The sequence below is a fragment of the Filicampus tigris genome, chromosome 14, assembly GCF_054856515.1.
Source record: "Filicampus tigris isolate MCC_2025a chromosome 14, RoL_Ftig_1.0, whole genome shotgun sequence".
NCBI lineage: Eukaryota > Metazoa > Chordata > Actinopteri > Syngnathiformes > Syngnathidae > Filicampus > Filicampus tigris.
This window is the reverse complement of record NC_141230.1, coordinates 8,349,034-8,371,276: the sequence shown is the minus strand read 5'-3', so window position 1 is coordinate 8,371,276 and position 22,243 is coordinate 8,349,034. Positions and strand designations below refer to the sequence as shown.

The 22,243-nt window shown below is 40.4% G+C and overlaps 2 protein-coding genes across 2 annotated transcripts; one reads left to right on the top strand and one right to left on the bottom strand.

The window, feature by feature from the left end:
- Nucleotides 1–194: 194 nt before the first annotated feature.
- On the bottom strand, nt 195–3,011 carry LOC147136202 (uncharacterized). Its single transcript, XM_086052132.1, has 3 exons — nt 2,736–3,011; nt 1,812–1,969; nt 195–1,734 (listed from the first exon to the last, which is right to left on the bottom strand). The coding sequence occupies exons 1-3, from the start codon at nt 2,998–3,000 to the stop codon at nt 1,048–1,050; spliced, it is 1,110 nt and encodes a 369-aa protein (XP_085908258.1). The 5' UTR covers nt 3,001–3,011; the 3' UTR covers nt 195–1,047.
- Nucleotides 3,012–3,337: 326 nt separating this feature from the next.
- LOC147136201 (actin-related protein 3) lies at nt 3,338–15,974 on the top strand. Its single transcript, XM_086052131.1, has 12 exons — nt 3,338–3,564; nt 6,335–6,390; nt 6,640–6,764; nt 7,340–7,450; nt 8,254–8,349; nt 8,465–8,572; nt 9,588–9,731; nt 11,313–11,486; nt 13,238–13,330; nt 13,528–13,653; nt 13,934–14,017; nt 15,050–15,974. The coding sequence occupies exons 1-12, from the start codon at nt 3,521–3,523 to the stop codon at nt 15,143–15,145; spliced, it is 1,257 nt and encodes a 418-aa protein (XP_085908257.1). The 5' UTR covers nt 3,338–3,520; the 3' UTR covers nt 15,146–15,974.
- The last annotated feature ends 6,269 nt before the right edge of the window (nt 15,975–22,243 follow it).

Below are 22,243 nucleotides of genomic sequence, written 5' to 3'. Positions count from 1 at the left end.
TAACTAAAATAGAGCAGTTTACACGTTTAATATATGACTATGGACAGGTGGCATCTATCTATGGTAATTGTATGAAGCATCGTGTGAAATTACATTAACATAAATATCCCTGCTCACCGAAGAGGTAAAAACTTCTTTTTTCCAATTCATGCTGAAGACCAGCAGGGGTCAAATTATCAAAAGCGACAGATTAGTAATGAGAAATAAATATTTTCTTTAATGAAAGGCATACTCTCAGATTGTCGCTACAAAATGACACATGTTCTTTGGCTCTTGAGGATAGGATTTTTGACAGCCGCTTTCATGTCTATAAATATTAGGCATGGGCCAATATTAGATTCTAACGGTATGATAATCGCAAGCAAAAATATTGCGGTATCGTGGTGTTAAAATTACAAAAATGACCTTTGAAATATTTGAGTAAATAAAATACAAAACATTTTTTTCCAGTGAACAAAATTGCAATACATGTACCATGTCAAGTTTGAATAACCAAATTAACATTCTTCTGTTTTAATACGTCTTAGTAAATCACAGTGTCCAATCACTGGTCAGCTATTTTTAGAACAGACCTGTGAGCTACTCATGTTGTCCTTGGGGCTAACTAGTACCCACCGGCACTATTTTTTCAACGCACATGAATAAGAGCAAAACGTTATTTGTGTTTGCAGTGGTTTTGTGGTAATTAGTCTCCCTCCCTCCTCCTGTGTAACTGCTCGCTGAGGAGAAAAACAAAGTTTCTTGGATGCAATAAACGAGCTCATCATTACCCATGACAGCCAGTATGAGCAGATGTTGAAACCTTGACTTTTTAAAACCACGGTACACCGTCAACCTAGTAATCAGCCCATGCCTATTCTAAATCGATATCCTTGTTCTGTCATGTCCTCTACCGGTTAGAGTACCAATATGAAGTCATCACCAATCAAGCTCATTTATGAGAACAGTTCCATTTTCTGAGAACAGATCATACAGCTTCTGATCTATATTATGCACAATCTTTAACATTTGTTGAATAACAGTGATTCAAGCAGACTGACAGGAATGTCACAGAACAGTAAGTGTCTCATCCTCTGCCTTAACCATGTGTGGATCTATTTCTAATTTGATCTCCGAAGTCTGAATCATAGTCTGAGGGATATTTCCATTCATCTCCTCAAGCGCTTGACCTGTTTGGTTCCTGCAAAATCTCCTCATGTGCTTCACGGGTACCCAGTTTTTTCTCTTAAGAACCCTCTGCATGCATGTTTGTGACCTTGAGGAGCTTGGCAGTTGTGCATTTTCTCCTGGTTGCGTAAAGGGCACTGGATTACGCCTGTGCATGTCCTCCTCCACTGCTTTGAACACTAGATCAGTGATATCTCGACGAAGTCGGATAAGCACCATGTTGTCTTTAATCTGACGCATATCTGCCAACATGACATTGACAAATTGGTTTAACACATCCTGATTTGATAGATTTGCAACTAATTGATCAGGAACATCAGGTGAAATTTTGTCATCATGAGGTTCAAAGCTCAAGGACATAGTCTCTGCAAGATGAGGTTGTGTATTTGCACAGTAGGAAGAAGGGTTTGAGGTGGATGCCTCAGATGGAAATTCCTCATTTGGATCTTGGCCAACTTCATCATCATCCAATGGGCTCCCAAATGTTCTAGTACGTGTCTCATGATCATTACTGCCCTCAGCCTCAATCTCTCCTTCATCGTCCTCGTGATCGTCAGACTTGTCTTCCTGCAAAAAAGTTGTTTGGAAAATCACACAATCAACAAACATTTGTAGGAACACACGTGGTGTTGGTTTCTACTTACTGGATAGGAATCACCTCGTCTTCGTACAATGTAAGGTCTCAGAAAATCCAGTTTATCTCTCAGCATCCTTTGCTGAAACGTAGTGACCCTCTCAGGGTGCCACACCACCCTTCCATACTGAGTCCGCAGAGACCGTGATCTTCTCACAACATCGCATACTGACGTGAAGAAGTGAAGACACAGTCAAACAGTCACCGTAAATGACGCGTATGATCAAAATGTCAGTAACCTTTTCCATTGTCAGAATGGAATCAGCTTTGACTGAGTGCGCATAGCAGAGTGCGGCAGTTTAGCGACAAGAGTCAAGATAAGCATAGGGAACAACTACGTGTGGCATAAAAGCCATTTCTGCAGTGCGAGCCCCGTTTGCCTGTTGTTTATTTGGCTACCGGAGATTTCCACAGCATCGCTGGCAAGAGACGGTGTGTGGACGGCTCTCCAATTCAAATTTTGGCAACGTATCATATTCTTTGGCAACGTAAAACATGGATGTAACTCCATTCGCATGTCCCCTAAAACCTTAAAAACCGGCTGTCATGGTCGATATGAATACTGTATTCCAGCTACCTATCAAAACATTTTAGACGGTCATGAGTTATCCCGCGCCGTACGCGAGATAAACATAGAAATATTACATGAAAGCCATCAAATCGAAAAAAAGGTGACAGAGGGGATTCCACTCACCATTATATCTAAAAATAAACGCGGAAAAACACATTTTAACACGGCAAAGCTCATTTTTGTGAGAGAAGTGCAAAACAGATCTGATTTCGTGATGGCACGAAAAACACCTCACGAAAAACGGCGGAAACAAGTCTGTTGTCACGTCCCTACGATATGAATAATAACGATTATCAAAATTTTAGCGTTGCGGCTATAAAGCTATTTTATTTTAATGCAACCCATAACTCCAGTCACTCATACCAGATTTCCCGATCAACAAGGCGCACTCGGACCACAGCTTTGTCTTCATGTCCCTGTCGTAGAAAGATTCTAGCGAGGAATTAAATAAACATTCATGCCTCTTCCAGAAATCTATTAGTATGTTATCCCTTTTAGCGCCCCAGTGTGGTCCCCGAATCTGACCACGAAAATGTGCCATTATCTTTTCGTTATTTATGAAACTGGCGTTAGCTTCCACACGGACGGATAATGTTGTTGTTGTTCTTCTTCTTTCATTTGGCTTCATGAAGGAAGGCAAATGCTGCCACCAGCTGGTGTGGAATCAGGACAATACAAATCATGGACTGTAAGTTATTTATTGTTTTGCATTCTGATAAAAGCAGTGAAGCACTATTTAGTGGTCACATCACATTACAATCACAATCACCAATAATTTTAAATCACCCTAAATTTGTGTTACATATGACAGCCGTGTAGTACAAACATAACATCTCGTAATAGAAAGAAAACAACAAATATTAACATATTATTTGGAAATAAAACGATATGTCAAAAATAAACAAAAAACGTTTTGATTTCCCGCTGCACCTAGTGAGGCTTTCTTCTCGCGGTGATGGACAGCGATACAACCCTGCCTCCGCCATCTTGCCTCTCCCTGCGTACCAGAAGCCGAGCACGGAAGTGGAAACTGAAGAAAAGCCACTGTGCTGGCTGAGCTGTGGACAGCTCGCCGGTTGGATTCTTCTGCTGACACAGCCTGCTAGACGTCATCTTACCCTTCCTACACACCAGAATCTCGGGGAAAGATGGCTGGACGGCTACCGGCGTGTGTTGTCGACTGCGGTACAGGGTAAGATGTATGTGCTGCACAGGGCCCGGGTGTTACCTAGTGCAAAGGAGAGACGCTGTCAAGATCAGCAGTAATAACGGGGCGTGTTAGTCGATACTTCTAATTGTGCTCCCGGTTAACCAAGAAGCCAAGCTGCTGATGGCAAAGCTTTTGAAACATTCATATTATCAGGCTAAACCTGTTAGCCTGCTCAGTGGCCTTTCATGTGTTCAATACATTTGCTTGTTTGCCTACGTTCGCCTCTTGCGATTCATGACAGTGTTTGTTCCTGTAGAGTAGATTTCATTGTGTTAATAATGTCGGAAGACCCAGACCAGATTGGGAATTCGTGTCTTGCATCAGTTTAATTCATGTACTGGTCCTTTATTGGATGCATACTCATGGATCCAAAATGTAACTGTTTTTGGATGTTTTCTCCCAAGCTAGTGCCCGTGTCTTTGAACATCTGAGCATGCGCAGTGCAACAGTCTTTCCAGTGAGCACTTCCTCATTCATTCTTTTTAGTCCATATATGGTTATTCAATGCATCGTGGACTTTTTGATGATTTTTGAAGCATTTTGTCGTGTGTAATTTGGCTTTTTCTTCAGATAATTTAAAGAAACAAACCTTCTTATAGTTCTGTTTGCGTTTATTCAACGTTGAGCTCTTTTTTTTCCACATTGTTTGACATTTTTGTCATATAAGAAAATTTGCATCATGTTCATCACGTGGCTATTTCTGTCATTTATTATTATAACCTGTTTGTGCAAATAACTACAGGTAGCAGAATTTGCAAGCAATGATTTTGATTGTTTTCATGTTGAGGCTTGAGGTTAGGCACGTAGCTGAATTATAAGGCACACAAAAAAAAAATTTATTAACAGTAAGTTTTACACAGGAATTCAGTCAACTTAGGTTAGCTTCAGCTGTCTGTTGCATAAACATCTCCACTCAGACTTGTGGTGTATCTCAAGCCTGTTGAGGCAGGTTGAGGTGGGCAAGCTGGGACTCTTCAATGGTATGAAGGCCTGAAGTGTGTTTGCTGCCACATATTATTCATTCTATGACTGTTTTTGTTTTTGACACAAGACACCTGTTATATTGATATTCGCTTATCTTATAGTTCAGTGAAAAATATGTCCGGATTGCTGTTTTAAAAACGTTGTTGCTATGAATCATGACCTATAATCGTTGGAGACTAGAGATTTTTCAATGTCAGGTTTTCTGTTAAAGTTAGTAATTGAGACTTTAATGATAGCAATTGACTAGACGTGGCAACTATCGTGCAGACCTGTGATACAGAAATGTACTTGGTATAGTATACAATACTTTGCTGTCAATGGTTCTGAAGGATCTGAATCTATAAGAATGGCTTTATATTAGCCAACAGGTTAACCAAAAAACAAATTGGGAATTACGCATTGCATAATCAGATCAAAGTCAGCGTGCCCTGATCTGAGCACGGGACCAGCTGGTGAAGATCAGCCCCATAGGCAGGGCCCGCCAGGGAGGAGACCAACCCACATTATGTTTAGATTTTGAAGACAGGATAAATGTGAGGGCTGCATGTTAGACCGGGCCCCTTTTCTGCCCTCGCCCATCTCGGGTGAGAGCATTCGCGAGGATGGAAAAGCTGCCCAGATCTGATCATTGTATGATTCCTGAACTTCAGAGATGGTAAAGAAAACTGATGAGAAAATTCAATCGATTTGTGTGAGGCTTTATTTATATTGGATACCTTCTTGAAAGATCAAATGAACACGCATTGAGTAAGTAGTTGTTTTGTAAATTGCTAATTGGGCTTATGGACTCGAGACCTACAAAACTCCAACAGTTCCCGACATTCTTTATACAGTAAGTTAAGTCATATCAGTGAAAGGTTTGAGCAAGTATTTGTGTGTGGGGTTCTTTTTTTCCCTTTACTTATTAATGGGTGATGAATAAAGCAAACTGTGAGACAAACTTTGTTACCTCTGTTACTGGTAGAACTCTAAACTGGAATCAAATATAAGGTTTGTTTATATTCCTCTGAGGTACTATTTTGACGAGGATGTGGTCCATCATTCCGCCAGTCATTAACAGTGGTAAAGTCAACGTCTATCATTTTCTCAGCCAGGAGAACAGGATGTGTGGGCTTTCCTAAGACAGGAGTACATCTGGTTGACATGTGCCTTGCAACACAGTCGACACAGTAGTTACTTGAAAAAGACATGCGAGTCTGTAAAATCCTAACGTGCCGACTGATTGTTGAATGATGATGCATATATGTGTATGTTTTTCTTATTCATAGTTTTTTTTTCATCTTGGCTCTTTTTACAGTATCAAATTAATATGTAGGCATTTTATTTTTGTGAACAAATCAGCTGAGTCATGAATAGTTTTTTTTTTTCAACATCCTGTTGGCAGCCCAACCAGCAGACCACTATAAAAAAATCACTTGAAATTCTTTTGAAAAGCTATTCTTATTTAAAGCAATGTGCCACTGAACATTTATTTATTTATTTATTTATTTATTGTCCTTCATTTGATGAGGCATCTGATTCCCTGAGAAAAAAAGTTTAAGCCGAGTGTCAAAATAATGACATACCCTGTAAAGCGCCATCTTGGTAATTTTTTGAGCAGCTGACATAATCACTGTGTCGTTGCGCATGCTGTAACATGGGCCAGTTCATTTTTGACTTGTTTCCTGGTCTGTTTTGCTCTAAAAATGTCATATGGCATCAAGTATTGCCATAATCAAGATAGCACTCCTACCATATTCATAGTCTTCCTTCTTTTATTCTCTTGCAGTTACACCAAATTGGGGTATGCAGGGAACACTGAGCCACAGTTCATCGTTCCATCATGTGAGTTTTGTCACTATAGATTCTGCTCACACCAGCTCAGCATGCCACAGTGTCTACAATGTGCCTTTTTAGAAGAGGAAGTGATTCAGTACTGCAACGATCTACAAACGTTTGAATTGTTTACAATTGTATGTACTTATGATGGTATTTATATCAAATAAAACTGCTTTCAATCGACACTAACAATTTCACAACTTAAGAGACATATGTATCCTTTGTCGACGATGTGAATTTCAATTTTCTTGTCAGGTATTGCCATCAAAGAGTCAGCAAAGGTTGGAGACCAAGCTCAGCGGAGAATGATGAAGGGGGTGGATGACTTGGATTTCTACATCGGAGATGAAGCTGTAGACAAGCCCACATATTCCACAAAGGTACTTGACCCTGAGTGTTTTTTACCTCTCTGAAGCTCTTTGAGATATTCTGTTCTGATGTTTCTTAAAAGAACTCAGTCTTTATACTACCTGTAATGAATAAATGAAGATGCTGAGGAAGGAGAAATACTGTGTACCCTTTATACCCATTACAAGGGTGTAGTTTTCTATTATATAGATAATGATAAGTTAATTTAAATATTGGTATTTTGAAAGTGATATGGAAAATTTATCATGCGTAGATTCCAAGATTCCATGCAAGTACTTCCTGTACTACAAAGACTAAGGTTCCTTGCGGTTGAGCATGCGCAGATTGTCCCGTGCAATCAGGTTGGTCCGATTGGCGTGCACATGCGCACATAATCGGATAAGAAAAGGAGGAACCCAGCCATGTTATTCGGAATTTTAAAATCCTTAGTAAGGGCTTATTTGGGTTATTGCACACGTTTTCATGTCTTATAAAAACATGAACACTGCCAATATTCTGGTTTTAAAAGGTTTATTGGCTGCATGTAAATGTAGTTATAATGTAGTGTCTGTTTGTTTTTAATCTTACAATCATTGGATGTCAATAGTGGCCCATTCGTCATGGAATTGTTGAAGACTGGGACCTAATGGAGCGCTTCATGGAGCAAATCATCTTCAAGTACCTGAGGGCTGAACCTGAAGACCACTACTTCCTCTTGGTGAGAACACTTCTCTGCTCTGTATTGACTTTGTGTCGTGGATCATGGGTAACAGGAACTTAGAACCTTTTGCAACCAAAATGAAACTGCATGTCTTTAATGGCCAATTACAATTTACAATTTTTACTTACATCTACTTTCAACGGACCTGTATTCAATATCACTGCATTTATATATTTGAATTTACTCAACACTGATCATAACCTGTCTGCATAGATATTTAAAATACAGATAAACTAGATTTCTGTAACTCCAATGCTCCAATGACAGGGTACTGTACAGCAGTGGTCCAGAACCACCGGACCGCAGCACCATTTGATACCGGACCGCACAGAGAGAGACATTTTAAATTTTTTTATGGAACATGTCACCCCCAACGGACTTTACTCTTCCTTGTTGCTCTTGTTGCCCGATTATGAGTAAAGCAGATATTGCAGACGTTGCTACTTGCTTTTTTGGGGGCAAGTGGAGAGTAAACCTTTGATTTAACTTGTCTTCAACTCCTGTGTCAACAACCACTACATTTCCACACTTGTGACCCTAATGTGAGCACTATAACCAACAACATTGGTAACAACACTGACTTCTGGTTCCCGTTAAGGAAGGGTGACTGGTTGCCGGGTATGAGGATAGCAGAGTGGAGCGCACTCTGTTGACGCAACTTGTGTTTGACTCATAACAAAACTTGACTCGGACTCATCGCAGCATACTTACAGAATCCCTGTACTGCACTGTACCTGTACAGCTCATAGTAATATGTGACATTATATTCTGAATGATTGTGTTTTTATATAATATCACAGACAGAGCCTCCACTGAACACGCCAGAAAACCGAGAGTACACCGCAGAGATCATGTTTGAATCCTTCAATGTACCAGGACTGTACATTGCTGTGCAGGTCAGAATCATACACTTAATATTCTGCTTGTATAAGAAAGATGCTGTGCAACTATTGAACGATTACTTCCACATTTTGCTGTAATAATGATATCAACGTGTGTCCTACAATACAGGCCGTACTTGCTCTCGCGGCATCCTGGACGTCCAGGCAAGTGGGCGAGAGGACATTGACAGGCACTGTTATTGACAGCGGTGACGGTGTAACTCATGTCATCCCTGTGGTAAGTGTACAGGCTCACAAGCATACACTCATTACAGTCATCAAAAGGTGTGTTTCACTTGTGCACGACGACTGGCCCACACAAATGACACAGTCTTTATAGTTCTTTTTTTCCCGACAGTTTTATCTTAAGATATTTGTATAGTCTACCAACCGTCAGTCAATGTATTTTCTGCTGCTTATAACCTGTTCCAAATCCTGGGAGCACTGGAATCTATCCCAGCTGACTTGAGGCAAGAGGCTGGCGAGAGGCAAGAGGCACCCCATCATTGTAGCCATAAAGTGTTTTGGTGCTGGCATTGTTATTACAAATGGAAGCCCCTTTAAGCTAATCGCTGGCATTCGTCTCGGTTTTTACACCTAAATTACACAGGTGCCTTGCTAATGTCTTACTGGCTGAACTAAAAAAGAAAATATGATAGAGGAAGATGACTAGAAAAGTGGTACTGACAGTTAGTTGACAGTTGTATGACTGTATGTATTTGCACAGAGAACCACTTGGAGGATGCAGAGCACATTAAAAGATGCTGGTATTCCCCATATAGTGCAGGCTGTATGCTGACCTGCAGGAAATATACAGTGCTTATGAAGTCAGATTCGTGTGATTTTGAATGGAAAAAAAAGTGTTATCACTCAATAGGGCAACACATTTATTTTGAATTGTCAAATTGTGATACAATTTCTTCAAATTAATAGAATAAACAATTTTACCCATTAACTTGCGCAGTGAGAGAAATTGATCTTATGCAGTTCACAGTGTTCCAAACATTGGACTGATTATGCAGCTCACAAATGTTTTTGCACAGCACATTATAGTTGTGGGACGATTGAATCCCAGTGTCTGTGGTCTTAACATGCACACAAATACATGTGGTTATGCAGTCGGGCTCTCATTACACAAATGTAATAGGCATCAGTGTGTATAATTCTGCTACAGTTTTGCACAACACAAACCTTATTAGCAAATTGGAGGGAAGTCATTTTTTCCCCTCATTTTTTTTTTCCTTGTCCTCTAGGCTGAAGGTTATGTTATTGGCAGCTGTATAAAGCACATTCCCATCGCAGGAAGAGACATTACTTACTTCACCCAGCAGCTTCTAAGAGAGAGGGAAGTGGGCATCCCACCAGAGCAGTCACTGGAGACAGCCAAAGCAGTCAAGGTTTGTCCTCATCTTGAGTTTAATTTTAACCGTGATAAAAGACGCAAAGTCAGGAGGCGTTGGGACACATTCCTGGACCATTCTTCTTCAGTAGCTGCAACTACAGATGGCCACTGGCCACCGAATTCGCAACGGAGGAAACAAATAACGCTAAATGCCAGTCAAACTTGACATCTGTAAGCGGTTCACCGCTTCTCTTTCTGAGTCGCATTCAGAAGCACCTGTCACAAATATGTCACCGAAAATGACCAACTCTCGCATCCTCAATCAGGTCAACGCCTCCTGCCCTTTTCCGTCTTTTACCACATTTTTCACTTGTCACTCGTGGGTGTTTAAGCCCATATCTCACTGAGCGGCGAAGGTGTGCAAGTGTTTGTGCATGGCTCGAATGTTGGTTTTTCGTCATGGTTTGCTGAAGGGGAAATCAACCCAAACACATTTTTTTCAAGAATATGTTCTATGCAAGCCCACTATTTGAAACAAGGCATTCTGATAAATATTGCGTTTGCGGAATAAGCGTTTTTAGCGATCTCTGGAGTCGGCCATTTTGTCACTTCCGTCGACTGAAAATGACATCACAACTACCCAGGGCTCAGGTAACGACCAATCACGGCTCAGCTTTAGAAAACAGGCGAACTGGTCGATTGTTTTTTCCCTGAGCCCTGGGTAGTAGTGATGTCACGTTAGCTAACACTTGCAAGCCTTATCGAGATACCATCTTAGGGTCCTTGTGAAAAAATATGTTTTTTGTTTTGTTTTAACCGTGGCTTATAGCAAGACACGATGAGAGCGCAGGCATGTGTCTTGGCGGACTCTTCTAACCACATCCTCCCACAGTTTTCTTAACGTTCTTTTCTTAGGCAAGCATTGGAGACTTACATTGCTTTGTTTATTCCTATTTGATTGAAAATTACATCCAAAAGCCACGCCACGTGGCATTTTGACTTCTTTTCGCTGATGCTAGTAGTAGTTGGCAATTGTTTTGCTTCACTAAACAGGGCAGCAAACATTTCACGTCATCGTCCCAGAAGGCATTGTGCACACAAAAACATGGCGCCGTACGTGCAAATAAAGCTTCTTCAAAATGTATTGTATATTATTTAAAAAAAAAAATGTATCATAGTTTTGTTACTAACAACCAAATAAACCATATATAACAAAGGTCATTACAGTTGAGGTTCCTTTTAAATGGATTCATCTCAATTCTGTGGCTTATACTAACTGTATTAGAGGTTTCTCTCAATAGTAAGAGATATACAAATGCGGAATGTAAAGCTCGGGGGTGAATATTATACATGCTGATTGTTGTAAAGATATAAAAAAGTTCTCTGCTGTGTTCTCCAAAGTGGTTGTATCATTTCCTGAAAGGAGGAGCGCCTCTTACTTCTGCGAAACTTAGAATGATCCTGTACTCTAATACCTGTAATATACGTGAAGAAAAGTTAAGTGGATCTGAACCATGTTTGTTATTAAATATGTCAAAATTTCATCTTGTTTATTTGAGCAAATTACTCAGCATATTATTGGCCTTCTTGTGTGATGGTCAGATCCATAAATGTTCAGTCATTATGTCCCTTTTAGGAACGGTTCAGCTACGTGTGCCCAGATCTTGTCAAAGAGTTTAACAAGTATGACACAGACGGCTCCAAGTGGATTAAGCAATACACCGGGATCAACACCATCAACAAGAAAGAGTTCACTATTGATGTAGGATATGAGCGGTTTCTGGGACCTGAGATCTTCTTTCACCCAGAGGTAAGTTAAAAAAAACAACAACAAAACAACAACAAAACACCACAAACACGTTTATTTGGCTGACAGTCACAATGACCAAAATGTCCAAAATTATTGACACTTGTTTTCAGTTAATGAATCACATATTGCCAGTTACTGCTTCACTAAATGGGGTTGGCAAAGGCTCATTCAACAAAGACCTAAACTTTGTGGAGGGAATGTTATAATAATGACCATATTGTAACCCTGCAATGAAAACCTAATGAGTTCTGATTTCTCTGAAAGCGAACTGTATTTTAATCAACAAGATCCATTTAACATCCTTGCATTTTCCAAACCACTTATCCTCACTAGTGTTGTGGGCATGCTGGAGTCCATCCCACCTGTCTTCGGGCGGTGGGCCGGGTACACCCTGAACTGGTCGGCAGAATAGCATATTGTAGCTAAACCCTAAAGTATGAAATAGTCTGACACTTTAGCCCACGGACAGGCAATTCATTTTCCAAAGAGGCCATGTGAGAAACTGGGAGGGTTGTCAATGGCCATGCATGCAGGGTCATTTCCATGGCAAGTCACACATCCTCCCCAGTGACACCTCTTCAATGTCCCGAATGTTAATTCGATTGGTGCCTTATGATATTAAATTAAACCTGCATATTTCTATATATCAAAATGAAAGTGCCGCTTTCAAAATAAGACCACCACATATGTCAGAGCCCTTGGTCGGGCCGGGTATGGCCCTCGGGTGGTACTTTACCTAGGTCTGCTTTTAGCACATCATGTTAGCCCACTCAAGATGTGAGTGGTCCAGAGTGACTCAAGTTCCAAGAGGACAATGTATTTTTTATTCGAGAGTACCTTCTTTTGCTTTCGTTTCTTCAAAAATGGCCTATTGTAGCAATGTGGAACTTATTTTCACTGCGGGCAACATTGTAGTTATAGTTCCCCTTGGGAGGGTTTATAATGGTGAGACTATGTGCATGTAAAATTGCTGCCGGTGTAACGGTACGTCAAAAATCAGTTAGATACATGCTTTGTTTCAAAAGGAGTTAAGCGGTTCACATGGGTACAGTCAGGAACACCAATCCTATCGGCCGAAACTGACAGCATTGTTGAAAAGCCCAACACAATACAACTCATCCACTCATCCATTATCTATACCGGTTATCCTCACAAGGGTCGCGGGCGTGCTGGAGCCTATCCCAGCTGTCAACGGGCAGTAGGCAGTCGACACCCTGAACCGGTTGCCAGCCAATCGCAGGGACAAACATAGAGACAAACAAACATCCGCACTCACAATCAAACCTAGGGGCAATTTAGAGTGTCCAATCAACCTACCATGCATGTTTTTGGTCTGTGGGAGGAAATCGGAGTACCCGAAGAAAACCCACGCAGGCACGGAAAGAACATGCGAACTCCACACAGGGAGGCCGCAGCTGGGATCGAACCCACGACCTCTAAACCGTGAGACAGACGTGCTAACCAGTTCACCACCGTGCCGCCTACAATACAACCCGAAAACTGTAAATTAATTAACACTGTAGCATACACATCAGCCATGATGAGGGACCTCTAAAATTAAAATGTCACTCGTGGTGCGCAATCAAAGAGCTCTGGCCGGCCTAAACGTCCAAATCTGGCAAGCCATGATTAGCCAGAAGCTGAGCTGCATAGTGTTTGTGTACAGCGTAGGCATTTAATTAGTGCATGAGGCAGTTACACTTCTTGTCACTTACCTGATATCTCACCTTCTTTGTTTACTACTATCCTAGTTTGCCAACCCAGACTTCACTCAACCTATCTCTGAGGTTGTTGATGAAGTCATCCAGAACTGCCCTATTGATGTCAGGCGTCCTCTCTATAAGGTAAGCTGGCATTTATTGCAAAATGCCACGCAATTACATAATTATCAGTTATGTTGATTTGTGAGGAAGCAAGGGTTCACAGTATCTTTACTTTTCAACAAATCTTTCTTTGACTACATGGCTGACGAATGGGTCACCATTAACTGATTTTAGATTTGTAATTAAAAGTTTAATTGATCAAACTTTTCCTTGCTCAGAACATTGTTCTGTCTGGAGGCTCCACCATGTTCAGGGACTTTGGTCGCCGTCTGCAGAGAGATTTAAAGAGGACTGTTGATGCCAGACTGAAGATGAGCGAAGAACTGAGTGGAGGCAAGCTTAAGGTGAGGAACATATACTTCATCACAGCAGAGACTGAAAAAGAACCCAAATGTTTGAGTGGTTAATCAAAGGTTCACCTTGTAAAATGGTTATAATACAGGCTTGCGGAAAATTGTTACATTATACTGTGCATGTTTTTGTAAAGTGCAGCATCCTTTCTTTAATGTTAATCCTGTGATCTAGCATTTTATTGTAAATTGTCATCATCATGCCTTTAGATTGGACCATAGGTGTAGATGTGGGTTGTAGGGTATGAATTATGTCAAATTCTTCTCTCTGCAGCCCAAACCAATTGATGTCCAAGTTATCACTCATCATATGCAGCGATATGCTGTCTGGTTTGGAGGCTCAATGTTGGCGTCAACTGTAAGTAGCAAAGCAATACACACTTGTGGGCACTGTCTGTCACCGACAGATGCCTCTTTTGCTGACAATTGACAAATGATGGGACACCTTTTAAAATAGACGGACTGATGAATGACGGAGGTGGGTTTTCATCCGACAGTGTAATCGTCACTAACCGCGTCTGTCAGTCTGGTCTGTCACTGACGGATGCTCGTTTTTCTGACGTTGGGGGGACAACTGATGGAACGATGGACTCTGACAGACTAACTCACAGACTTGGAATGATTGACGGAGTGATGATTACAATTCAGTTCATCATGAAAAATGAGGGACTGTCGGTCGGGTACCGTGGCCGCTGACGGACGACGGACCAGCAAAATTGAGTAAAATGCCCACCTCTGCTGATAACGCTCTTACTCATGACCACCACATGCATATACCCTTCATAATCACCAACAAGGAGCAGAACAAACAACAACAACAGTGTAAAAATGCTGCTAAACACAACAACCGCATACCATGTTACTCGGGCAAAAGAAAGGAAAACACTCTTCACGCTCAATATGGCACTTTTAAATTTACATTCTCATTTAAACAAGTCTTTCATGGTCAACAACCTAATCTTAGACTGAAAATTTGACAGTCTGTTTTTAACTGAAAAGTGGTTGGGTGCGGCTGTACATGTTTTCTCTCTGAGGCATCTCCACAAAATTTTAGCTTACTTTTGTTGTCCGGGATGGTAAAAGGGGAGGTGACACAGCATCAATTACTACAAACATACTAGCCACCATTATTTAACCACTACACCACCTTTGAATACCATGCCATTGTATTTAACAGTCCCCCAATTTTATGTCCTAAACAGTGCATTTTTTTAAGTTGTGAATTTTTTAATGTTGTGGATTTTTAAAGGGTTTTTTTGCAGTAGTTTGACTCAAAGAAGAACAAAAAACAGGAAATTGGGTGTTTTTTAATGTATTTTAATAGCTTCAGTTTTGATTTCTTTCAGGTGTATGTTTTAACTCTTCCTCTTCTTTGTCTGTTGTTCCACAGCCCGAGTTCTACCAGGTTTGCCACACCAAAAAGGACTATGAAGAGATTGGGCCGAGCATCTGTCGCCACAATCCCGTGTTTGGAGTCATGTCTTAACTAAATCTAACAGCAGTGGGGTGGGTGACATGGAGGGTTGGGGGACTGAGTTTGATTTGTGTCAAGGACACGTTCGAGAGGTGAAAGGAGGTGTTGCTCTTGAGACAGCACAGAGAGCAAAGGAGACACCTGACTGTTTTTTTTTCCCTTTCTGCCTTTTGTTTCTCTTCAAAATGAGGGAAGTGGTTTTACAAAACCGTTCGCTCATTTTTGTTTGTTTGTTTCTTTTAAGTAACATGCAGTGAATGGTGAGGATGGTGAAGTGAATGAATGATTCAGAATATCTGGGTTTGGTGGAGGCCTTGAATAATAAATACTGTATGTTGCAACCTCAAGGTGAAAAAAAGTACTTCTGGTGAGTTTAGGCCCAGCTTTGTCTTTATTTTTCTTTTCTAGCTTCAAATACACTATGTATCACAAGAAGAGCTTCTTTATATGTCTTTTTTAATTGTGAATCCAAGATGATATCAAAGGTTAAGAAATTACTATTGACAGTTTCATCGGAAGGCCACAGCTTTGATGCACAGTATTTTCCAAACTTTAATCGGTAGCTTCCCAATTACTACCTGCGTGTCAGTGTGTCCTATCCTCTAATTCTCAAGTGTTGAATCATCTGCTTTCACTTCAGACAGTGGCAGGTTTCCACCTCTATGATGCAGGAAAAGATTAATTCTAGGTTATAATGATGCAATTGAATTCAAATGACTCTCAGACAAGTATTGTTTGATCAAAGTTTTTTTTTTTTAATTAAATACCAAATTATTCAAAGAGATTTGTGTATTTAATGCCTTGTTACATTCCAATAAAGGCGTGAATTGGTTTCTTAAAACAGCTGTTTCCTGTACTTTATTGTTCAGTCATACCCCAATTGTGTTAAAAGGCCCAAATCGGTTTTAATCTTTGTAAATTATGTAAATTGAGTCTCAGTCAAACATAGTTGCATACATATGCATACATAACTGGTAATAACGCTAAACATAACAGCTTCCAAATCAATCGGACTGTAAAGACAACTGTAAGCTTTGCTGACCACCCATTTTAGTGTTCTATCATAATGGTGGACCATCGTGTCCAGAAGCAAGCATGAAATTGTCTAAAATCCGAACAGAGAGAGGGAGAGAAACATTTAAGCAGAGAATCGAAAACCTGCCCAGAGGTAAGGCTGAGGAGAAATTATTATACTGCAGCCGAGTCATTCCTTTGGGTAATCTACCTTGTCGAAGGCCAGACACTGCCTGTGCATCCCTGAATTTGTGTCCACTGGGCAAAACTGCTAGCCCACTTTGAGATGAGTCAAAGCAAGTCTTCTGATTTTCAAAAGGTGATGCTCCTCAGCTACTTCAAAGATGAAACTTTTTTTTTTTTTTAAGCTCCGTTAGAAATTGCTTGAGAATGTCAGGAGATGCTGGGACTGTGTCAAAATAGCAAAGAAACAATACTTGATGACTTCAACTTTTACCCAGCAACATTTAGACAAAAGAACATACTGTATAGAAATTCCCAGATAGCCAGCATATGGCCCATAGCGGAGCTGTTCACTAAGCTCATCAGCTCATTGTAATTGGCTGAACAACAAACAAGCATCAACAGATTTATTTTAAATGAGTCTGTTTTTTTTTGTTGTTGTTAATTACTTTTAGGACCATATATGAACAGAAAAAAAGTATCATTATCCTAACATTTACAATATGGCAAAAGAAACAACAGTTTAAAAAAAGGGCAACTTCAATGTTATCCTCAGTCGACAGAAGTAACAAAATGGCCGCCCCCCTGAGATGGCTAAAAGTGGGTGCATTTTGCTGCTTAACTTATATTCCACAAACACAATATTATTCAGAATTCCGTATTTCAACTAGTGGGCCTGCATAGAACATATTCTGGAAAAAAAACGTTTGGATTGACTTCTTCTTTAAATTTTCACAATTCACTTTAGTCAATCCTCCCTGGAAAACAAAGCCTGCCCTCAAATGTCTTTCCTCAGAGCACCATATTGGAGGGCTATTCACTCATGGGAAATTCTCTCTGAAAGTCATTCCTTTGTGGTGGAGCTGCCTGGAAATGTCTGCCAAGGTCTGTGTCAATCAATACCAGCTCTCCCAGACTGTAACGGTGAGTTGTGCTCCGTGCACATTGCACTTTACTGTTGTTTTGGCATTTTTTTTGAATGAGATAAAGTGTCCTCCCAGTGTTTTCCAAGCCTAAGAACAAAAGAGTAAATGACATGGAAGAGCCCTGTTCTAAATTCCTCCATTTTTCTTTTCGTGGAAGCATTTCAAACCTCCAGCCTTGAGGAAACCTGAGACAGATGGAGCTGTTTACTCTTAAGGAGCTAACCAATATACCTGGAGACAATTGCAAAACTCTTGCTGAGACTTTGCTTGCAGTGATATTTCAGGGTACCAAAACAAAAATAAAGCAATACCTTATTTCCATGAGGTATTGGAAAATTAAAATGTTGAATTAGTTTTTGTAATTATTACTTTTTTGGGACACTTTGTCAAGTCTTGATTTGGTTTTCGACTTGAGTTTCATGTTTTTCCTTGTGTTCCTTTGTCTGACTCTAATTAGATTATTGAATCCACCTGTGCTTGTCATCCCCGTCCCTGGTGTTAGTCAATCGGTTCCCTCCTTACCCTCTGTGCCTTGTCCAGGTGTTCCTCGTTGTTTCGCCAACTTGTCTGCATTTAGTGCCCCGCTTTCTTTCAGTCCTTATCGGTTTGATGTCAATGGTCTGTTTTTCAAAGTCAAGTCCTAATGTTTGTTTTGTTTCATTTGATCCTTGTTTTTTTTTGGACTATAGTATTTTTAAACATCCCAGAACGTTGTTTGCCTTTACTTTAAATTAAACCTTTCAATCTCTGCACTCCTGCTTTTGGGTCCTCAAGAATGACACACTTACTGTATTCCAGTGACTATTGGGTTTTTCTTTAATAGATCAGTCCCAACAATTTTGTCAGTGTATTTTGTGCCACATATAATTATTACACAGTTTATTATACCTCAATATTTAGGAGGTCCATTGGAGCAGAGTCACTGAGGGCCATATTCACTTGTGCTCATTCCACCAAAACAACTACCTGCTCTAGATGAACTGTCCCCAAACTTTTTCAAGCCATGGACCGGGTTCATGTCGACATACAGTATTTTGATTGACTGGCATTTAAACAAATAAAATCAATCAAATAAAAATGACATATTGTACAATTCACCATTTGCTACCATAATGGTGAATGTAGTTGTTGTAATAGTGGTGAACAAGTCACATGTTTCGATATATTTGATCACATGAATCAAAAGGTCCAAGATCCTGTGGTTGCATAACAGATCCAGGTACAGTATCTGAAAATAAATGAAATGTCGGTCTGCTCACAACAAATGTAGGAATTGGCTCCATTTGAAGTGTACTGTTCCAATACTTATGGAGAGGAGTTCACCAAACCTGTATCTCTGAGTAAATGTTCTCATTTTGCACCACAGCTGATCATCTGCATATACTCCAACAGCACCTTGCTGTCTTTCTTCAGTTGAGTCTGCAGCGAGTAATCCTCTAGTCAGAAATGTTAAGCTCTACAGAACTTGGGCCAAAGGAACAAGCTCCTTGGCTTTATAAAAGTGTTTGTCTCCCAAAAATGACCAGGAACTTAATTTTCAGAAGAGTTGCTGTGGTGCAAACATGCAATGTTCCTTGTTAGTTTGATGCAAAAGATCCTTCATGGCTTGACCTTTGTATGTTTCTCAGTGAAGTGCTTTCAACTGAACACTCAATCACTCCTAGATAAGAGGCCCATTCATAATTAGGGAACACAACAATGTCAATGTATGTTAATCCTGCGTTTGAATAGCCTATCCAGTTTGTATGATGTTTACTTCATTCATTTATTGAATCACAAAGTAGTTGAATTATTTTAAAGAGCTGCTTTAATAGCTGTAAATGTTCTCCTTGTTATGCCATCATTGTCCAACAGATGACACTCTCTCTCCAGCTGTAAATGTCAGTTTTGCATTTTTGCATTAACCTGCAATCTAAAAGTAAACAATTTATGTGGCTTAAGACCAGGCGACATTTTTTGTATGCACGTTATGGAGCTTACGGCAGGGGCGATTCTAGGATCAGAGGTTCAGGGGTGTGACAGAGAGATCTATGGGTGCAGCTGTGCATCAACTGCGCATTGACAGCTGTGTATCGACTGCCCGTGGCGGGGTGGAGGAGAATTTAACATCCATCCATCCATTATCTATACCGCTTATCCTCACAAGGGTCGCGGGTGTGCTGGAGCCAATCCCAGCTGTCTTCGGGGCAGTAGGCAGGGGACACCCTGAATCGGTTGCCAGCCAATCGCAGGGCACACATAGACAAACAAACAACCGCACTCACAATCACACCTAGGGGCAATTTAGAGTGTCCAATTAACTTAGCATGCATCTTTTTTGGAATGTGGGAGGAAACCGGAGTACCCAGAGAAAACCCACGCAGGCACGGGGAGAACATGTAAACTCCACACATGGAGGCCGGAGCCGGACGACCTCTGAACCGTGAGGCGGTCGTGCTAACCAGTCGACAACCATCCGCCGAGCACTTAAAAATACAAAAAAAATGTGCAGAAAGTCTGCAAGTCAACCAAATCTGATAGAGGTTATTTTAATGATGAGTCAGAGCACAGGAGAAAAGGATTATAATTGTAAAATATGCTAATATGGTAATTTCTGTCAAGGAAAACTTATTTTGATGCAGCAGCACCTCAACATCGATAATCTGCATGTTTCTGTCTTAAACCAGCCCCCAACTGGGAGTACAAAATTGTATTCCACTTTTCTACAAAGGCAGTCTCTCCCTGTTCTTCTCCTCATCATATAGTGAAATTAATCAACTGGTAAATTGTGTAGTTAATTAATAATAATGAAGATGTCCTGGCTAGAGTGAATATATGTTAAATGTCCGTGTGGGTTTGAATGTGAGGATGGACATAAAAAAAAGATAAAATAAACTGAACTCTCTCCCCACTCTCTCCGTACCATCCATCAAAAAACAGATGCAGGCAATGAGTTTTATATTAAATAAGACAGTACTGATACGTTGATCCAGTTTACATAATTCTAGAAGCATAGGTCATTTGATCGAACACTCTTAGCTGTACCTGCCTGTTGTTTGTCGAAAAACAATCTTATTCCGCATTCCGCCTATGTGACGGAGCGGTCTGTCTATCCGCCTATGACAGACGTCCATTTTAGGCGAAAAACGAAAGACGGGAAACTTAAAGGGACAATATGTAGAATGTTTTGATTTTTCACTGATCATTCATTTCAAAATCCCACGATTCATTTCAACAATATGCAAAAAACTATGCATTTTACAAAAATTTGCCGGTCCGTTTATCGTCCTCCGCCTGCGGCCTGGGTACCCTTTCGCCGTCCATCTATCCGCCTTTTTGTCAAGCCGGATCACGTAGTAATCACCTTTCGGCCGGCCCGTCTATCATTTTAAACGTGCTTCCGTTAGCACTTCCATCGACCAACTAGTGCCAGCAAGTGCATTTATTTGTATGTTTTATGGTATTGAATATTTTTTCATCAGATTTGACGCATGCACAGGGGCACAGTAGCAACGGGATGGCCAGGCATAGGCTTGTCACTCTCTGGCCACCCACGGCAACCCCCACACCTAGTGCTGGATGATCCCTTTCAACCTACTTTCCAGGAATATACCGGTACTATATCTGTGCATATCAAAGTTGCAGCACAACACAGGCCATGTCAGGATAATCTTTAGGCTGATTTTCCCTCCGACTTTGTACATATGTCAAGCTGAAGACAAAAAGAGTGTGATCAAGGTTGTCTGTTCCTTGTGGGCCAAACTTGAAGAATCAGGAGAGGAAATAGGCGTAAGAGTCTGCGCTTGTATAGAAGTGCACAAGAGCAAATTGAGTAGGATGTGTCAAGGAGACAGGCAGCAATTTGGAAGGATGATTGAAGAAAGGATAAAAGTGTACCTCTTACATCTCAGGGTGAACCTGAAGAAAGAAGGACGCCATTACAGCATTACAGTGTGTCATACCATTTAAGTCATTTGGTTATATGTTGTTGATAATACTGCTTTAGATGAAAGAAGATACACACACACACACACGCACCCCATTACTTAAGTCAAATTAAATCTGTGTATTGCCCTGGCTGCACATCTTAGTCTTTCCCAATACATGTTCCCCTAATATATTATTACCTACAGAGGTTGACATGTAGTATGTTGGAAGATAGACAGAAGCAAGTTGCCCTTCCAAAAACAAAAAAAAAGCCTTCAAGGCCACTGTTTAAAATAATATTTTCTTTGATGCTGGGTAATAGTTTATGGTTGCTGATTCTGGTTAATAAAGTGAAAGGCAATGATTTCTTTTGTCTTGCTGCCAGTGTGGCACAAAGAGCAATTGGGCGTTGAAGGTGAATTTCAAACCTTCTGTGTCTTGCTGCTGATCTGGGGTAACGATACTGTTCAAGTGTCAATAGGTCAAAAGCTACCACCGGAACCTGAGTGTAATAAGTTGAATGGGAAGCTGTCTTGAAAAACTGAGCCAATTTTGCTTGGCCAAGTCAGAACAAACAGAAATTGAATATTTTAAATAGAAAATGTGAAATACAATAAAAACAGGTGGAAAATCAACAAAGAGTAAGTCTACTTTCTTACAGCATCGTTTATGGCCAATAAAATACTGTTCATTAATTAGATATTTAAATTGAATGTATAAGATGTACACTCAAAACATTAGCAGCCCGACACGACTAATCAGATCAATCACTGTTTTTGGTAGAAATTAAATTACCACATGGAAAACAATTTACCTGTAGGTGTAGCAGAGTCATAGAAAATTGACATCATGATATGCATGCTCCTGAGTCTTTGTAATTGAATCATTAATTGAAAGGGGCTTGTTTTAAATAATAGCAGTGCAGGGCTCAATCAGTCAAGTTATTCATTCTGTGAAAAGCAATCAACTAGATGATTATTTTACTTAGCGATTAAACCAACACATGCACATGCATTCCTCTCTGTCGTTTAAGAAATGTTCAGAGGAACAGCATACTTTGATTAAAACATTGATTGGAGAG

Excerpts from the sequence above, each read along its gene's own strand:
- LOC147136202 (XM_086052132.1), bottom strand. The coding sequence starts at position 3,000 with ATGAAGCCAAATGAAAGAAGAAGAACAACAACAACATTATCCGTCCGT. Across the intron at positions 1,970-2,735 it reads CTTGTTGATCGGGAAATCTG|TATGCGATGTTGTGAGAAGA; the intron begins GTATGAGTGACT and ends TCTTCACGTCAG. Across the intron at positions 1,735-1,811 it reads GACGAGGTGATTCCTATCCA|GAAGACAAGTCTGACGATCA; the intron begins GTAAGTAGAAAC and ends ACTTTTTTGCAG.
- LOC147136201 (XM_086052131.1), top strand. The coding sequence starts at position 3,521 with ATGGCTGGACGGCTACCGGCGTGTGTTGTCGACTGCGGTACAGG. Across the intron at positions 7,451-8,253 it reads AAGACCACTACTTCCTCTTG|ACAGAGCCTCCACTGAACAC; the intron begins GTGAGAACACTT and ends ATAATATCACAG. Across the intron at positions 8,573-9,587 it reads TAACTCATGTCATCCCTGTG|GCTGAAGGTTATGTTATTGG; the intron begins GTAAGTGTACAG and ends CTTGTCCTCTAG.